The 19,759-nt window shown below is 40.6% G+C and overlaps 1 protein-coding gene across 1 annotated transcript in view; it reads right to left on the reverse strand.

Moving 5' to 3' along the window:
- LOC134329251 (ubiquitin-conjugating enzyme E2 E2-like) overlaps window positions 1–19,759 on the reverse strand; it is a 64,135-nt gene that overhangs the window by 34,416 nt on the left and 9,960 nt on the right. Inside the window, exon 3 of the mRNA XM_063010460.1 lies at window positions 17,587–17,637. Within this exon, the coding sequence (XP_062866530.1) occupies window positions 17,587–17,637 (51 nt within the window). The remainder of the gene's footprint in view (window positions 1–17,586; window positions 17,638–19,759) is intronic.

The raw sequence follows: 19,759 nt of genomic DNA on the forward strand, positions 1-19,759 counted from the left end.
CTAATAATATTTTACTAGAAATACTAGAAAAACAAAACAAGTGTTCCTATGGAACAACATTAAATTACACCAGCGCTTGGATCTTGGGGTTTGAATTCACACTGGTGCAATCGGCCATCTATTAATTTCTGTCTTTTAGATTTTCGAAAGAATTTAAAGCTGGACATTGACGGGTCCATGCAAGCACTTTTACTATGTTTTTTATAAACCAGTCTTGAGTTATTCAGATTTGTATGTTTGTGGTCGTTGTCCTGTTGAAATGCCCTTTTCAGATTTCGTTTCTTAGCTGATGAGGCTGAATTAGAGATGCATGAGTACCGATACTGGTATCTCGTACTCGTACTTGCAAACGAGGCTCCGATACTAAACATCCAATACCGTGTGCCTAGTGCACGTTGCTGCGTTATGCCTGGTTCACACTACACGATTCTTGCCCTGATTTTTGCTCGGCGGCTGGTCGGCGCTAGATTTGTCGGCTCGGGAGCAACTCGGCGTTCGCTCGGCGATCAAAACTCGGCTCTCGATCGCTAAGTGTGAACTATCCAACAACTCGATCCGACCGGCTCGCCGAGCGCTCGAGTTTTCTATCATGTCAGATATCTGATCCAATAGGTATTGGTATCGGTATCGGCAAGTACAAAAATACATGTACTTGTACTCGGTTGGGAAAAAAATGGTATTGATGCATCCCCTAGGCTGAATGTTTTTATATTTGTTTAAAAATTTTAAGTTTTTTAAACTTTGGTGAGAATAATTAAGTAAATCATAATTTAAAGCTAGGAACCCTTTTTCACCAATGCATTCTGCACAGGTCACTCTATCTGCTAATTAGGGTCCTTACACAGCATTTCAAGACCCCACCCACATAGTCTGGTCATTCCACCATAGCAGAAACGTGTCTGCTGCAGGCCAATTATGCCCGCTAGATGGAGCCCAGCCGACCGGTGGCAACGCCGAGTTTCAAACCGAGGAGTTCAGAATCACGGCGCTGGTGTTCTAGCGGAATATCCCGCTGCGCCACCTGGACGCCATGCCTAAAGCATCATTGACATGAAACATAATCATGAATTAATTATTTTCATGTGTTGATGTAATTTTTATGATTACTGGTTAACTGGTGATTACCAATGGTTGATTACTGGTTTGGGGGAATTTGTTAAAAAATTGCATAACTAATAAATCAAATGAATGTTTAGGAATCACGTCTTAAACACTATATTTGGCAGTGATCACTCCACTGATGCCGTCCTCCTAATTGATGCCACAGGTGAAACCTCGGGTACAGTCACCTCGGCCGCCTGTTTTAAGCATAATAGGACAATCCTGAAGTACTTGTACCTGAAAGCACCAGCACTCACATTCTACCTTTATGCAGTGGTTCCACATTTACAAACACATTTTAGATTTGCCTAAGCAGGCGGCTATCCAAAATAAGCGGGACCTCAGCCATGTTGCTGAACAGCAGCTGCCCCACAACGCTTCATACACAGTAATACACACCAGACACTTCTGATTTATTTTCAGTCATCAGCTTCTCTAAAAACAGCACTTTTATTTTCAATCTCATCAAAGCAGTCAAGAGACAGGAGGAGTGAGAGGCAATTAAAGGTCAGGGTTCAAGGGGGATGGCTTGCCATGGAGTGTACTCAAAAGGACACATAAAAAATGTAACAGACAGCAGGAAACAGAGGTGGATGTTGCACCTGGGTATGCATTAAAAAGACAATTAAACAGAGATAGGATTGCTGCAAAAAAGCAAGATGTAGCACTTTGTGAGAAAGATCAAAACCTCTGAGTTAATTAAAAGCCACTCACAGAGGCTCACAAACAATTTAGTGAATAAAAGACCAACCCAGGCAGCTGCCTAAGTAGAGAGGATTCTAATAAGACATCAAACTTATAAGGCAGATTATTTAGACGCACTTATACAACCATTAATGTGATTACGTCAACACAGTTTTCACTAACACTCAAACTAATGGCCTGAGCCGGCACAACCCCCTAACATTCCAGCTAACATCCCCCTCAGTGTACCAAAAATAGTTAAACCGTCACTGACAAGCCTGAATTTGCAAAAAATGACACTTGTACACCTTTATACAAATTAAAAATCAATGAAAATGTATTCATACTTGAAGACACTGGGATTGTCTCACAGCTAAGGAAGCATAGGACGCTCCTTCATTATTCAGTCAGATTATCGCTTTAAAGTATGGCACTTTAGTAGGCAGCATTTTGAGGGACCTAAGAATTCAAACAGCCTTCTTCTCAGGAGCGTGCATAGGATGACTTAAAATGCATCTATGTAAAGAGCTCACTGGGTTTTCGGACAGACCCAATAGTAGCCTACGTGAACGCCAGGTCATGAACTCATTCCAAAACTATGGGCAGTTTGTGGCTTTAACATCCTCAAATCCTCTGAGAAGGCTTTCCACAAGATTCTGGAGTGTGCAATTTGTGAGGTTAGGCACTCCAGCCACTAGAGTTTCTCCACACCAAAACCATGTCTTTATTCCCTCATGTGTTTATAGTGTATGAAGTGAAGTGAAAAATAAGACATGAGCTGCTGAGATCAAATCCAGTATCACGTCTGCATGCAGCACCGGCTTGAGATCTAGGACAAAGGGAAGTTCATTTTTTCTCCTCCACATTTGTTCATCGTGTCTCTTTGTTTACCCTTATTTAATTCAAAATGTAAATAAAGACAACCGTCAATGTGTGAGATGGCAAAGTTCATTAAAAAATCATGAACACAAACTGTGTTGAAAGCATGGCCGCAATAACGACTGCTAACCGCAATAATTTAAGAAGAGCCTATAGAGCGGATTAGCAATTCTAAACCAGATGGGGCTGCACGGCTCCGTAAACGTAGCTTTTCATTCTTCAAATTAAGTCCCTGCTACGACTTACAAAATGAAACCAAGCACATTTCGTGTATTACTAACCCTCACGGTATAATGCAACACTGTCAGACTGGGAGTTTTTTTTTTTTTTTCATTTGGCTGAGTAAACGCCGCCCGTGAATCCACATATTCACAACATAGTTCATTTAATTTTATTTTTATTCATTTTAACTGTCTGAATCTCAGCTGTGCTATCAACCGGTCAGGTGTCTACATGGGAATTATCAGCTGTGTCTGCATGATCAAGGAGTTTCCGCATTGCTGCTGCAACCACGACCTCTGTTGGCTGGTTGTAGCCTAGTGGTTTAGGTTCTGGACTAGTAATCAAAAGATCGCTGGTTCAAACCCCACTACTGCCAGGTTGCCACTATGCCGATCCCTGCTCTGACCGAGGAGATCGAAGCTAACCCACGCTCCCTCCTTCTCGTGAGCAGAAAGCAGCATGCATCTTATCACCCACACATTGACGAATGTTGTGCCACCTAGCGTTGTGTACGGAGAGACACACCCTAAGAGCACTCTTTCCTCATCTCTGTGTAGGCGCCTCTAATCAGCCAGCAGAGGTCGAAACCGCACCATTCTGACAGAGAGAGACCCACATCCGGCTTTGGTCCCGCCCATCTGAACAACCGGACAATCGTTGTTCATAGCCGCTCAGCCCAAGCCAGCAAGGCAGAGCTGAGATTCGATACGATGTATTCGAGATCCAGCCCTGGTTGCAGCGTGTGTTTTTACCGCTGTGCCACCGGAGCGGCTGTCTGCTAAATTCTGAAGATGTAAATATAAATGTAAGATAGAAAATATCGCATGTAGTAGTGCCTGACTCTCAGTACACAGTACTGCTCTCTGTGTATCGTCTCTGGCAGGTGACAACAAGCGATCTGTGGACAAACATAACAGTTTCTGCTAGTAGCAGAAAAACTGCTGTTTGCAGCCCCGTTGCAGTGATTCTAAGCTTTTAAAAGCTGTATAGTGTGCACTAGGCTCAAGTGTTCTCCTCTGTAAACTGCACTAGCCATGCGCTTTTGAAGGCAGCTGTAACGGACCACTTGCCATTCTGAAAGGCTAAATCTAAAAGCAATGAAAAAGAGAGGGGCATTTCTGAGAATTGGGACGCATTATCTCTGAACTGGAACACAGGAAAGGAGGTTCGAGAGAGCAGAAGAAATCGAGTGAGGGAGGGAAATAGATTCTAATCCTGCTGAGATCTATTGATTCACCGGCACTGTTGTTTGAAAAACACATTTAAAGCTCATTCTGTGGCGAAGAGGAGAGAAAAAAAAATGTGGAGAACGGCTGCATAACACTAAACCTCACTGTAATGCTGTTTAAAGTGTGCACCGAGGTACACCGAGGCCCACAGACGCACCAAGTTGGATTTGTTAATTCTCTTAAATCTTTATGGAACTGACTTAAGTAAAAAGAAAAGATTTGATGCCTGCAAAACACATATGGAAACAATGAAAACGATGAACCTTAAATTTCACGATTCATGACATTTCACGGCCATGAATTAGGTAAAACCTGAGCTATAACACACGAAATAAAAACCTCTTTGTTTAAGCTAATTTACCTTAAAGGTGTAATTTCCTTCATACATACACTGATCAGCCATAACATTAAAACCACCTGCTTGTTCCTACACTCACTGTCCATTTTATCAGCTCCACTTACCATATAGAAGCACTTTGTAGTTCTACAATTACTGACTGTAGTCCGTCTGTTTCTCTGCATGCTTTGTTAGCCCCCTTTCATGCTGTTCTTCAATGATCAGGACCCCCACAGAGCAGGTATTATTTAGGTGGTGGATCATTCTCAGCACTGCAGTGACACTGACATGGTGGTGGTGTGTTAGTGTGTGTTGTGCTGGTATGAGTGGATCAGACACAGCAGCGCTGCTGGAGTTTTTAAATACAGTGTCCACTCACTGTCCACTCTATTAGACACTCCTACCTAGTTGGTCCACCTTGTAGATGTTTGTTTGTTTGTTTATTAGGATTTTAACGTCATGTTTTACACTTCACTTACGTTCATGACAGGAACGGTAGTTACTCATTACTCGTTTATATCGAACAAAGTCGTGGACAATTTTGTATCTCCAATTCACCTCTCCTGCATGTCTTTGGACTGTGGGAGGAAACCGGAGCACCCGGAGTAAACCCACGCAGACACGGGGAGAACATGCAAACTCCACACAGAAAGGACCCGGACCCGGACTGCCCCACCTGGGGGATAGAACCCAGGACCTTCTTGCTGTGAGGCGACAGTGCTACCCACTTAGACACCGTGCCGCCCCCTTGTAGATGTAAAGTCAGAGACGATCGATCGCTCATCTATTGCTGCTGTTTGAGTTGGTCCTCTTCTAGAACTTCATCGGTGGTCACAGGACACTGCCCATGGGGCGCTGTTTGCTGGATGGTTTGGTTTGGTGGACTATTTTCAGTCCAGCAGTGACAGTGAGGTGTTTGAAAACCCCAGCAGTGTTGCTGTGTCTGATCCACTCATACCAGCACAACACACACTAACACACCACCACCATGTCAGTGTCACTGCAGTGCTGAGAATGATCCACCACCCAAATAATACCTGCTCTGTAGTGGTCCTGTGGACCATGAAAGAGGGCTAACAAAGCATGCAGAGGAACAGATGGACTACAGTCAGTAATTGTAGAACTACAAAGTGCTTCTATATGGTAAGTGGAGCTGATAAAATGGACAGTGAGTGTAGAAACAAGGAGGTGGTTTTAATGTTATGGCTGATCAGTGTATTATAGCACACTACAAGTGCCGGAAAACGGTATCCACATTAACTTCTGCCCCGGTTACTACAGCTGCAATATAGAGTTTAGTAGGTCATTGGTCTGCAGTCAGTCTATCAACAGTGTTAATCTTAAACACGACCCCCAGCAGCTCAATACTGACATTATTCTCAGTTATTAAAAGGCATAGTTTACATACTCTGCTATCTCCTTTCTCTCTCACACACACATACACACACACACATACACACACACACACACACACACACACACACACACACACACACACACACACAGAGGACAGGTTCAGTCAAGCAGACAAAGAGGAACTGTGCATGGTCGTGCATTATCAGCTGCTTTATCAGTGTACTGACAGCTCAGATTGGATATAAATCAAGCGGCCAAAACAAATGCTGTAACTACACAGTGACCGTGTTGAACAACAGTCCCGGCTGACTATTTTTAAATAGCTGAAAATAATAAAGCTCTGTTACAGAGGAGCTTCAGTATTATTTTCCTCAAAATCATTCATGGAAGAAAGTCAAGCAAAAAAGAGGAACAATGACATCACTGTGTCTGATTATCTGGAGTTATGAGATATTTGATATAAGGTGTTTAAAACAGAAGCTACATTATTATATCTACTGGTGTGTCTTTCTTTAAATCTCAGTTTATTAACAGCAGGAAGAAGGTATTACATCTCAGTACGTTTTTGAGAGTACATGGTGATGAGTGGATTTGCTTCTTGCACTAACAGCATCAAATTGAGTCATACTGACTGATATTAGTTTATTTCGCAGAACAGACAGAAAGAAGAAATCCCATGATAGTCTTTCAGTCATTGCTTTAATCTAAGGGCACATTCAATTTGATTACAGAGCTATGACTTACCCAAGCGATTCTAGTGGCACTAAGTGGCACCCTAATTTTAGATTGCAAAAATGTGTAACTATACAAATAGATTGGGTGAAAAAAGGAAAACCAAATGTATCATCTTTTAGCTGCTTCTGTTAGTGGTTGCCACATCTGATCTTTTGTCTACATATTTCATTTGGCACAGTTTTTTGCACCAGATGTCCTTCCTGACGCAACACACCTATTTATCTGGACTTGGAACCAGCACTAAGGCCAGTAGCTTATACCATTATGCTAAACAGAAAAAAACACTTACATCTGTGGTTAAAAATGCTTTCTTCTGGCATAGAGAAGAAAACTAATTTATATTTGGAAATATAAAGCTACCACCATCTGCAAATCTCCAAACATGATTATTTAGAAAGATCTATTCTAAACACGCTAGCACACCAGAGCTGGGATTTAGGACACATCGTATCGGATCTAAGCTCTGCCATCTGTCTGGGCTGGGCGACTGCATGAACAATGATTGGCTGTTATTATTCCTCGGAGTCGAGGAATAATGCTGATCAGGGTGTGGCTCTCCGTGCACAAAGAACTCGCCTAGTGCAGGTGAAAAGATGCAGTCCGCTACTGCACACGTGGCAATCGGGTAAAAATTTGACGCGCTTTTCGGGAGAAAAGGGGACAAAATGCAAAAAAAACAAAATAATAATTCTGTCGATTAAAACCCTCCTATTTACTTTTTTTTTTTTTTTTTTTTTTTTTACCCCTTTTTCTCCCCTTTTAGCACATCCAATTGTTCAATTAGCATCGTGCTTCCTCTCTGTCTATGCCGAACCCTGCCCTGACGGAGGTGATTGAAGCTAACCCATATCCCCTCCGAAACACGAGCAGCAGCCAGATGCATCTTTGCCACCCACACATTGACGAGTTTGGCGCCACCTAGCGTTGCATGCAGAGAGACACACCCTAAGGGCACCCTCTCCCATCTCTGTGTAAGCGCCTCCAATCAGCCGGCAGAGAACGCAATCGCATTCTGACAGAGAGAGACCCACATCCGGTTCTTTGTCCCACCCCCCACATGAGCAACCGGCCAATCGTTGCTCATATAGCCACTCAGCTTCGAACCGGTAAAGCAAGGCTGGATTCGATACGACGCTTCTCAGAATCCAGCCCTGGTTGCAGCGCGTTTCTTTTTACCGCTGCGCCACCTGAGCGGCCCTATTTACTATATTTTTAAGGTCAACTTATTTTAAAATATATACAGATGTAAGAACAGGCTTTAGTTTTATTTTAGACATAATCATCTCTAGAAGTGGCAATTTTAAGACAACTAAAACTAAAAATGTTTCAAATTTTTTACACATATTTTTACGTATACTTTATTATTTATTATTATATTTTATTTATAAAGTTTAGATTTCGCTTGTGTCAGTTGTGCTAATAATCGAGTAAAGTTGCTGATTGTATTCAAACCATTAAAAAAATCAAGCAAGTCATTTTTCATACAACTATAAAAAGCAGCAGTGTTTCTCATACAGCTACACATTTTTAAGAAGCTGTTCCGAGGTGTCACAAGATATAATGGGTTGTGAAAACAAAACAGAATGTAAGCACTTGAGTCAGCTGTTTTCAACATGTAAACTCAGTAATTCAGGAAGTGCGTGTAGGTCATTGAGAAACGCAGTTAACAAACAAATCTAATCTTTGTGTAAATACGCTATCAACATGAGTGATAAGACAGCTGTGTGTGTGTATGTGAGCGTGTGTGTGTCTGTGTGTGTGTTAGGGCTTGTATGTACGAGGGTGTGTATGGAGCAGATGATTTCACTGACAGGATCTCAGTGAGGAGGAAGGTAGAAAATGCTGTGGTGAATAAGAGAAAATCAGTGCATGAACTTGCACTGAAAGTGATTAGTAACAACTCTGCTATTTGTGTGCATGTGTATTGGTTGATGCAGCACAATTACAGAATCATGCCCTTCTGCCTTGCCAGAGAGGGGATGTAGGCACTGATGATTTGACATGACTGATCCACCCTGTTAAAATCTTTGTGTTTTATATGGTTAGTCTAAATTTAAGGACATATTTGTTTAAATAAAAGACAGGGGCAGGATGTTTACTTGTGTGCTGCATCACCTTTCCTTTGAATAACATTCTGTAATCACGTACAGTAGTGAAAGTGTTTTTTTCCTCATTCTTTGAGGGTTCCACACTCTGTTAACGAGAGACAGGTCGGAACTGCAGGCAGGCCAGTCTAGCAAAATTCATTTCATTGTTTTTAAATTTAGCAACAAGGCAAATCCTGACCCGTAATTTTGTTAATCCTGCTTGTAAAATGTATTTAACTGTTTAAAAAAAGGCGTTGCCCAGTCAGAGGCCATGGCCTTTACGTCCCTACTGGCAAGGCGTCTTATTTTGTTAAACTGGAAATCACCTGCTCCTCCTACACATAGAAAGTGGGTGATGGAGGTGATGGCGCACTTAAAGCTTGAGAAGCTAAAATACTCGATTAGGGGATCCACCCAAAGGTTTTATAGAGAGTGGCAGCCATTTCTGGACTACTTTAACTTGGAGTTTCTGGCTGGAGACAATGGTAACTAGAACTAATCTCTGTGGAATACAACTGACAATCTCTGTGATTTATTTATTTATCTTTTTTTTTTTTAAATCTATTTATTTATCTATCTATGTATGTTGGTAGGGGGGTTTGTTGTATGTTGATAACAGTTAAAATGACAATAAAATATTTGAATATATATAAAAACAGGTGTTTTTAATAATTCCACAAACTTTTAAATCTAACATGCCTTAATACCAACTTCGTTGGAATGTGTTGCAGGCAGTCAATTAATATAATTACTGTTTCGCAGCGGTCTATTACGCTAGCCCACCAATATTATACTATAGGCCGGCCAGATGTCTACACAGACCCTGTGATGGATAGGCAAACCCTCCGTGGTGTTCCTGACCTGTGCCTATCCACTACAGCTGACAAAATGAATTGAAAAATACAGCGCTGTTAACGTTTGCTTGAGTGACACCAACTCACCTGTCTATCACCTGTACAGATTAAAGAGTGTGTTCGAGAGCGTTTACACTGCAGTGTGTAGTGAAAGTGCGCTTATATTTGATTTCTATTTCACAATAACTGTCACAGCAACTTCACTGTTTACAACTGTGTAAGATTTAACTGATATCTTCTGGCTGTCAGAACAGCACAGTACTTGCTCTCTTGCTCTCGATCACAGACTGTATTACTTTTTTATTTCTGTATCAGTGTATCAGACTTCTGCTTCGGGCAGTGGCTTAGCTAGTTGATATTTTTATAACTCTTGTTGTTCAGTCAGAAAACCTATGCTATTTCAGATCAGCTAAAACGTGTCAGTAAATGCCTCTGGATAAGAGAGTCAAATGTATTATCAGCTTTATTATATCGTCTATCCAGGAGCAGAGTGGAAACATTTATCAGTGTTTCTCTCATCAGCCAAATAACTGCAATTTTAAACTGCATTTGGGGTGGTGCAGCGGTAAAGTGCGCTAGCCCACCAGTGCTGACATCTCAAGCTTGCTAATTCGAATCTATTGGTGCTAACGGCCAACCAGGCGCCTACACGGACAGTAATTGGCTAGTCCAAGAGAGGGAGGGCCGTATGGATTCAAATCTGCAATTATGACCTTTGCTGGCTGATCAGTAGAGCCTGCATAATGAGAGGGGACAAAGGAGATTGGTGCATGACTGTCCGTGCAAGATACAGATCTTTATACGAGCCCACCTCGTGCAAGTGAAAAGAAGTGGTCAACTACTGCACACATGTCGGAGGGAGTAGGTGTTCATTACGGCTTTCCTTACTGGGGAGAAGTGAAGGGCTTGCAGAAGTAAAGGGGGAAATGCAAACAGTAATTGGATACAACCAGACTGGGAGGAAAATTGGGGGATTTAAGGATGTTATTAAAACCCAAATCTATATCTTGTTATACATAGAGTTTGAATACAGGCAGTTGTATTGGTGTAAACATAGCAACAGCAGCAAACTGGTTTGTAGCGTTGACAGATTTCAGCTGTGGCAAAACCAAAAATGTAGGGCAGTGTCTGATGCCTTAGCGTACCCTGACTATTTAGAAATATGCATCTACAGCAGCAATGAATTTAAAAACAAAGCAGTCTTTTAAGCACAGCAGTGGTAGACTGGTAGGATTGCAAGATTTTAGCTGGGTCAATCAATGTCTGATCCAGGGATCCCTAGGGGTCTGTGGTATATTGTAAGTGGGTCCACAATTGAATGTATAAACATATTCTTAATCAACTGGTCACTTGAATTTAAGGGGTTTAACATTAAGTCATGCTAACATGAAGCACACCATTGTTTCCCTGGTGAAACTCTCAGTTTGATGTGTCCCACACAGGGTGTTTCTCTACTTTTAATACACCCTGTATATAAACAAAATCCTAGCCATACCCAGTGCCCTGGGCCTCCGGATGATGTGTGGTTTTTGTCTCTCCAAATTCTCAACCTCTAACACACCTTTAACCAATGAATCTGGGACACTGAATACCTGGTTCAGGTGTGTTAAAAGCTAGGAGGAAGCAAAAATGTGAAGCATCTGTAGGCCCTGAGGACAGGGATTGAAAACACTTCAGTAGAGAAAACGGATCTGCATTAGGAGCTGGAACGGCATGTTTCTGCCTCTGTGTTTACAGGCATTTAATTAAGCGTAGGTTTTGCTTAGATGGCTCGCTATGATTTGATTCGTGAAATTCGATTTGGGCCATATTTTGTATATAAATAATCTAATTGAGCCATCTGGAGTTTCTTGTTCTGTGCATGTATATGCAGTTCTGATTTCTACCAAAACGTTACACACACGCTTCTGTTAGAAAGATAGAGAGAAAGAGTCGTTACAGTCAGCGCAGTGATTTCATACACAAACCTTATTTTTCTGGGGAAAAAATGGGACACCTTCTAAAAAAACAGTTTAAAAAAAGAATATGCAACACACAAAATTGGGATTTGATATATGTATACATAAATACTGTATTAATATTTGGGAAATGTGGTTCGTATGTGCTGATACATACACTGATCAACCATAACATTAAAGCCACACTCTAAAAAGTAGAACTACACTCACTGTCCATTTTATCAGCTCCACTTACCATACAGAAGCACTTTGAAGTTCTACAATTACTGACTGTAGTCCATCTGTTCCTCTGCATGCTTTGTTAGCCCCTTTTCATGCTGTTCTTCAATGGTCAGGACCCCCACAGAGCAGGAATTATTTAGGTGGTGGATCATTCTCAGCACTGCAGTGACACGGACATGGTGGTGGTGTGTTAGTGTGTGTTGTGCTGGTATGAGTGGATCAGACACAGCAGCGCTGCTGGAGTTTTTAAACAGCTCAGTCTCTGACTTTACATCTACAAGGTGGACCAACTAGGTAGGAGTGTCTAATAGTGTGGACAGTGAGTGGCCACGATATTTAAAGACTCCAGCAGCGCTGCTGTGTCTTATCCACTCATACCAGCACAACACACACTAACACACCAGCACCATGTCAGTGTCACTGCAGTGCTGAGAATGATCCGCCACCTAATAATACCTACTCTGTAGTGGTCCTGTAGGGGTCCTGACCATTGAAGTACAGGGTGAAAGCAGGTTAAAAAAAAGTATGTAGAGAAACAGATAAACTACACTCAGTAATTGTAGAACTACAAAGTGCTTCTATATGGTAAGTGGAACTAATAAAAAGGTCAGTGAGTGTAGAAACAAGGAGGTGGTTTTAATGTTACGCCTCATCGGTGTGTGTGTGTATATATATATTAGAGATGCATGAGTACTGATACTAGTATCGGGTATTAGACCGATACCGCGCTCATTAACTCATTAACCTTGTGCCTAGTGCACGTTGCTGCATTCACGCAGGGGTTTTCAACCTGTGAGTGTCTGACCGGGGGGCGTGGCATTACGAGATTTTTTTACTTCTAAAACTAAAGCAATTCATTTTTCACCCACGGGAGACAGATTGAATTATTCTCACTGACCACGCTCACACGCACATTTAATGTTATTTAGTTCCGTTTGAAAAAAAAAAACCCATTCAAAATAGAGCTAACAGCGACAACAGTTACAAAAGCAGCGACCGCTGATTCAGGAGTCGACTCATTTTAAGCGCAGCGTAAGTTTCTTTTCTCAGTCATCTCTCCGTGTTTACTGTTATAATGAACGATGCGGTTGTAAATAAACACCAAATACTACAGAACATTTTGTGTGACTCGCTTACCTTATAAAGCTCAGGCTTAATTATACTGGTTATTACCACAGAGCGGGAGCCGACTCAGAGTCGTTTACGATTTACCGAGGTGAACCACGAATGTATGTGCTGATAGAATCGGCTCAGATGGGATCGGACTGTATTATCTTTTTAAAGTAAATATTTCAATCAGCAGAATCGCATCGCATGTATGATGTGCACAACGTTAATTACGTGCGTTTATTAATGAACGTTTACGTTAGCTTGTCAGAAGCTTTCTCAATGATGTCTGTTCCACTGCACTATTTTACACTAAAAACTACACTATTCCATAATGATCCAGATTGCATCATTCTAAATAGGTATCGGTATCGGCGAGTGCAAAAATACATGTACTTGTACTCGGTTGGGAAAAAATGGTATCGATGCATCCCTAATATATATACACACATATATACATACAGCACCCTGAGCCTTGGAGTACAAGCAGTAGGATCAAGTGACATAAAATGAACTCTCTATTATCAGAAACTAATAACATTAAGATTATTAAGCTTCCAAAATGTTATTTAAAAATAGCAATTATGCCACTTGAGTACTGGGAAAAGTAATTAAACATCAGCTTCACTGCATACAGAGAGCTAGGTCTGTATCAGCAGCAGCACAACAAGAAAACACCTAATAAGCAATATACAGTAGTTCAAATTAATTCTAAACACATTATTGGGTCGCACATGAACAGACAATATGAGCCAAATCAAAACTTTATTTCAAGTAATCTATCTTTAGATAGCAAGGGCAAGAGTGCAACATAGGTGCTAAAGACCTGGGTTTAAACCTCACCTCTGGTGTTCATTTTAAATGGGTACTTGGGTTTCCCTCCTCCTCCCAAATCCATACAGACAGTAAATTGCTAGTCTCCATTCCCCCAGTCATAAGTGTGTGTGTGTGTGTGTGTGTGTGTGTGTGTGTGTGTGTGTGTTTGCCTGAGATCGACTGACACACCGATCAGGGTGTATTCCTGCCTTGTGCTGTGTTTCCATACAGTAGCCCACATTGCTGTAGAATTTGCTAAACAGTAAAGTCTCAAGAGGAAAAGAGGGAAATAAAAATCAGTGATGTGAATGTGATGGTGTGTGTGCATGGAAGTGGGAAGGACAATTAAAGGATTTGAAGGAGATGTGGAGAGAAAGACACAATTACCCAAAATTCCCTTTGGGATCTCACGTCGTTTCCCATAGCCAGCTGACGGATTGTTATCAAAGCAGTGAAAGAGCCATCCTGAAAGGATATGGTAATTAAAAAGCGAAAAGGCCACGCCAAGCGCTGAAGCAATCTAACATCTCGGCTGCGTAGCCATTTACAAACCGTACCGGCACGGCCGTCACATTCAATTAATTATCCTCTGTCAGGGTGACCAAAGCAATTAAAACAAGAGGAAATATATCCTAAAATGTCAACAGTGCCTCTTTTTATTTCAGCAAAGTATCACATTAGTACTCAAACTAAACACTGTTTATTTAAAAAAACCCTCCGAGCCTGTTTTTAAAGTGGACACTGATGAGCTATCCGAAACTTGAGGGTAAATTAAAGACCGTTACTATTTAAACATGCTATCGTTATAAGATATGATGGGACTCAGCTGCTTAGCAAAGACCATTAAAGCAACCACTTTCAGTCACTTCTCATCTAACATTCTTGCTCCACATAAGACAGAACCGTTTCAGTCTGCCAAACACATTAGCGTGTTTAGACGGCAATCAGAGCAGACACTCTCAGATAAAATAAAAGCATTTAAACTCATCAGTAAACAGTTGAGCAAGAAGCCAATTAAAAGTAAGGGTTTGTATACTCGTCATCAAGACAAGTGGTGCAGGGTTCTTCAGGTTGAATTGGTGTAAGTATGGAAGGAGAGGCTGGCATTTTAAGATTATTATCAGTAAAGCCTCTTTTATACTTCAATGTAAATACTGTTGGATATCGTGACTGGTAATGACATAGATGCTGGCATTTATACACTGCAATTAATCCACCTACACAGGGTGTGACCATCCCACAAACAATAGATCAAGTGGAATTTGAGTTTAAAATCATCATTCTTAACACGGCTTATTCCGTGAATCAAAAATGATTCACCGCTGAGTCACTAACAAATGATTCCTTCTTAAAACCCTTTAACATTCTGTTTAACCATTTGGTTGAGCTTACTTTAAGTCTACTTGAGTAAAAATAAGCTGTATTTAAAATCTTGTTTGGGCTGTACCTGCTCCTTGATTGACACGTGTTTTTTTTGGTAGATGACTCTGTGGTTTCAAGAAAACAGCCGTGCTAACCTATATGTAAACTTGAAGCTAGCAGCTGAAAAATCATTCATAAAAAATTGCATCATTTCTGTGATCATCTCAACTGTCAAGTGTGCACTAATAAAAAAAAATATTGTTTGTTGTTGGTATAGTACCAAGAAACTAAGAAATGCAAAGAAATATTTTTAAACATTATTTTCTTGGTGAGACCATTAAATGGTCAGGACTCCTTACTGACATCCAAACTTTACCTCCTTTAAATCATACAAATATGCAGTTTGAGAACAATATTTCTCTGTGCATTATTGTAAGGAATTTAGAAGTCTCACCATCTACAGTCCATAATGTTATGAAGTGATTAAAAGACTTCAGGGAGGGGGCATCTTTGTGCTTAAATGGCAAAGCCAAAAACCAATATAAAATGCCTGAATGTTGTTAAAATGCTTTTTAGAATGTGTTGCAGACAACAAATAGCTGCAGGCTCAAAGCTACAAAAGTATTCAAATAAAAAAGGACCAGTTAAATTGTTAAAATTTTTAAGTGAAACAGGGTACTGTACGTCAATTTTTCATACTGAAACCACCTCAATACAAAATTTAATCCATTTTCACAATTCATTTATGTTCACACTTTTGAAGAGACATTTTTGAACAAAACCTGTCTAGTAAAGCGTCTGCTTGTCATCTTTTAGCACAAATGTTACTGTGTAAAATCTCGTTCTCCACAGCAGAACAGAGGCAGTTGGACATGAATATAAAAAGGCAAGCGCCAGAAAGATTACACACACTGCACGCACGAGCCAGGCCGTGCCAACGTGCACTGACATTTCTGTGAACGGTATCGAGGACAGGCCCCTTAGCTCAGTCAGGGAAAAACAGGAATAGTGTGGCTTGCTTTTCTGAATCGTCTGTCTGCAAGTTTTGATTTTGCTGGTAAAAATCCAGCTGATTCGTGTCTAAGATAAACTTACAATGTATGAAACCCTACATACAATAACAAATCCATATTAATTAAATCAATCATCGTCAGAGTGTTTGCACTCCTGGTGAGATTAAGTTAAAAGGGTTATATAAAATACACACCTACAATAATTGGCAGAGATAAAAAATTGTTGACCAAATTTGTCTGACGCATGTTCCCATTTACAGTTTATCTTTCTATGTTCACTTGAATTGAGCTTAGGGACTCTAGTCATAATCCTGGTCATTCTGTTTCACTTGGGTATAAATATAAACAGAAGACTTTGTCATTTACATTTATAGCATTTAGCTTTTATCTAAAGAAACATACAATTGTGACTTAATACAATCCAAGTAATTGCAGGTTAACCTGGCTAGTGGAGCCCAACAATGGCACCCTGGCTGTATTTGGGCTTGAACAGGCTACCTTTTGATAATTAGTCCAATACCCTGACCACTGAGCTACCATTGCCTGTCCAAAATGAATCTGTAACGTTGCCAGGATAAGGCTGCACAAACTACTAGATACAGGGTGTCAATTATAGTGTTGTTTTGCTTTTTGATTATATATAATTTTATATTATTTTTTCTCAAAATAAATGTTTTTTCTTTATTTTTTGTTTTTCATCAACCGCTTTATGCTGGTCAGGCTCGCGGCATGTCAATGTAGAAATCTGGCTGGCTGATAGCACCGCTGAGATTAGCAGTGGTGGACTAGCGTAATAGATCGCTGTACCACCCTAGCACCATAGAATAAATGTACTTCTCCTAATTTAGTTACATTGTAAAATGAATTGCAGTGCAGGGTTGAGCACATTTTTATGACCTTTTATAACCGTCTTTACCAGGCGTGCCAATAACACAACAATAGATTAATAGTTTTACTGCATCAAAAAAAGAATCGCAGCACCACATCTGCCCGTTTCCCTCTGTCTTACATTTAGACACTACAACTGTTGATTCTAGCATTTTCCAACAGCAATTCTATATTAATATAACTTAGTAAATGAACCACAATTAGTCAGTCCCCAAAACAGAACAGCTACCACACACAGTGAAAGAATTTACTGAGCCTGAATGAGATCATGCCTGTGAAAGGAATCGAACAATGCTTTGCAACTACATGCCTTTGCAAAGCCACCCAGTCAGGACTATTCTCAGAGTTAATCACATCTGGATCAAAAAAGTCAACATCTCATTATTCCCTGCTTATTATAAACGTTCCAGCACCATTCATGTCATATTATGCACATAAAAAAGCCATAGCCTAGTGGTTAGGGTACTGGACTAGTAATCAAAAGGTTGCTGGTTCAAGCCTCACCACTGCCAGGTTGCTGCTGTTGGGCCCCTGAGCAAGGCCCTTAACCCTTAATTGCTCAGATTGTACACTGTAACTGTACTGTAAGTCACTTTGGATAAAGGTGTCTGCTAAATGCTGAAAATGTAAATGTAAAAATGAAACAAAGCCATTATTTCCAACTCCTATTCATGTTCCAAACACTAAGTAGGGTATAAAACAACCAGCGTGTAAATGTTTTGACACACAGTCCTACCTGCAATTTGGAGGGGGGTCAAGGGTTATCTCTGCTAATTCCTTCTGAATCCTGCAAGGAAAGAAAACAAAGAATTAAAGATTGCTCACGAAGGTGGTTCAAATTGTGTGTGTGTGTGTGTTTGCATTTTTAGATGAATAGAATCTCACACAAGGTGAGAATCCAAAGACTGGGGTTTAATACCATGATCATCAGGCTTTCTGTCTGTTATTTTTGGCTGCGCTCGTGTGAACTGACAAAGCATACAACAGATTTTAGACTCATCCCAATCAATGGCTACATGCAGTCTGTATTAAAGGTACAATATATGGCCAAAACTGTAAGGACACCTGACCATAAGCTTGTTTTTGGCATTTGGCATTAAGATAATTATTTCCCAGATTTCTCACTCTACTGGGAAAGGCTTCCACACTTTTTTTGGAAGACTTCGTGCCTATTTAGTCATAAGACAAGTTCACAAGGTCAGGCAAATATATTGGATGTAATCTAATCCCAAAAGTGTTCCATGGGCTTGAGGATATGCCTCAGGCCATTGGAGTTCCTGCACACTCGTCAAACCACGTCTTTATGGACTTTCTTTTGTGCACAGGAACGATCGTGCTGGCCTTCAGCAAACCGTTGCCACAAAGTTGAAAGCATGCCATTGATTTCATACAACTATAAGCAATGAACCCAGCTGAAACAGCAGAGGTCAATAAATACAAGGGGTGTCCACATAACTTTGGTCATGTATTGCTTTTATCTATGCACACACTAATAACTAATCCTTAGCTTCAGTGGCTTATCATTCCAATCATGACCTCATTAGGTTTCATTCATGGATAGATCAACATTTCATTTCCTCAGCTTGTTTACAGGGAAGTGGAGATCAGGTTCCTGCAGAAATTGACACTTAAGATAAAAATAATGCGAGAAAGGAATGAAACCGATTCACCGTTTAAAATAGCAATCTAACAAACTGACAGCAGTATTGACCGACATTTTTGCCATCCTGTGACTCCCTGTCATGCAGCAGGTTGGCACATTAACAAGAGCTTGAACAGATTATACAAGCAAAATCTGCCATTTACGTAATCAAACAGGACACGACTGATTCACATACATGTTTTCACTCTGCTCATCAGTAGCCAGGATGTGAGTCCAGCAAATAGCACTTGCCCTCCAACCGCTTCATCAACCGCTTTATCCCGGTCAGATACACGGTGGGTCCGGGTCCACCAGAAAACACAGGGCGCAAAGCAAGAACAATGGACAGGACATTGTTTTTTTTTTACAGATCTTCTCAGATACATGCCTGTGTAGACGCCTGACCATACGTTAACAGAGTGGGATAGCGCAGCAGACCGCTGCGCCACCCGAGTGCCCTCATGCATAGTGCAGGTTATTAAACAGTAACAAAGAAATAATTCATATGATCTCTTTTTTTTTTTTAACACATACACTATATAGCCAAAAGAATGTGGACACCTGACTATGACCTTACTGGACATTCTGTTCTAAAAATATGCATTGCAGTCATTTACATTTTCAGCATTTAGCAGACGCTTTTATCCAAAGCGACTTACACTTATGACTGAACATGATTTTAAGCAATTAAGGGTTAAGAGCCTTGCTCAGGGGCCCAACAGTGGCAACTTGGTGGTGGTGGGGCTTGAACCGACAACCTTCTGATTACTAGTCCAGTACCTTAACCACTGAGCTATCACTGCCCTTCAATGTTTCAATTCATCCCAAAGGTTTTCAATGGAGTTGAGGTCAGGAAACTGTGAAGACCACTGTTCCTACATACATACTCCACAATCCATGTCTTCATGGACCTTGCTTTGTGCACTGAAGCATAGTATAGAACAAGGTCTTTCCAAACTGTTTCCATATAATTATATCCAGTATAAATAATTCTATATCAATGGGTATAACAGACACTTTAACTCAATAATTAGAAGGTGTCCTAATACTTTTGGCCATATTGTGTACCATGTAGCTAGCAAATGTAGTATGTGTAACGTTAGAGACTAGAGCTATTTTTATTCTCAGTGTTAATCCTTCGCTAGTCTTTCATCGATGGATATTCTTTAATCACAGATTGCTTCTGTCTTTATGTTTGGTTGAAGTGCTGCCAGTACTGACATTAAGGTGGTTTAAAATCCCAACAAAATTGTAACCGGTCAAGGAG

Source organism: Trichomycterus rosablanca, chromosome 2, assembly GCF_030014385.1.
Source record: "Trichomycterus rosablanca isolate fTriRos1 chromosome 2, fTriRos1.hap1, whole genome shotgun sequence".
Classification (NCBI taxonomy): Eukaryota; Metazoa; Chordata; class Actinopteri; order Siluriformes; family Trichomycteridae; genus Trichomycterus; species Trichomycterus rosablanca.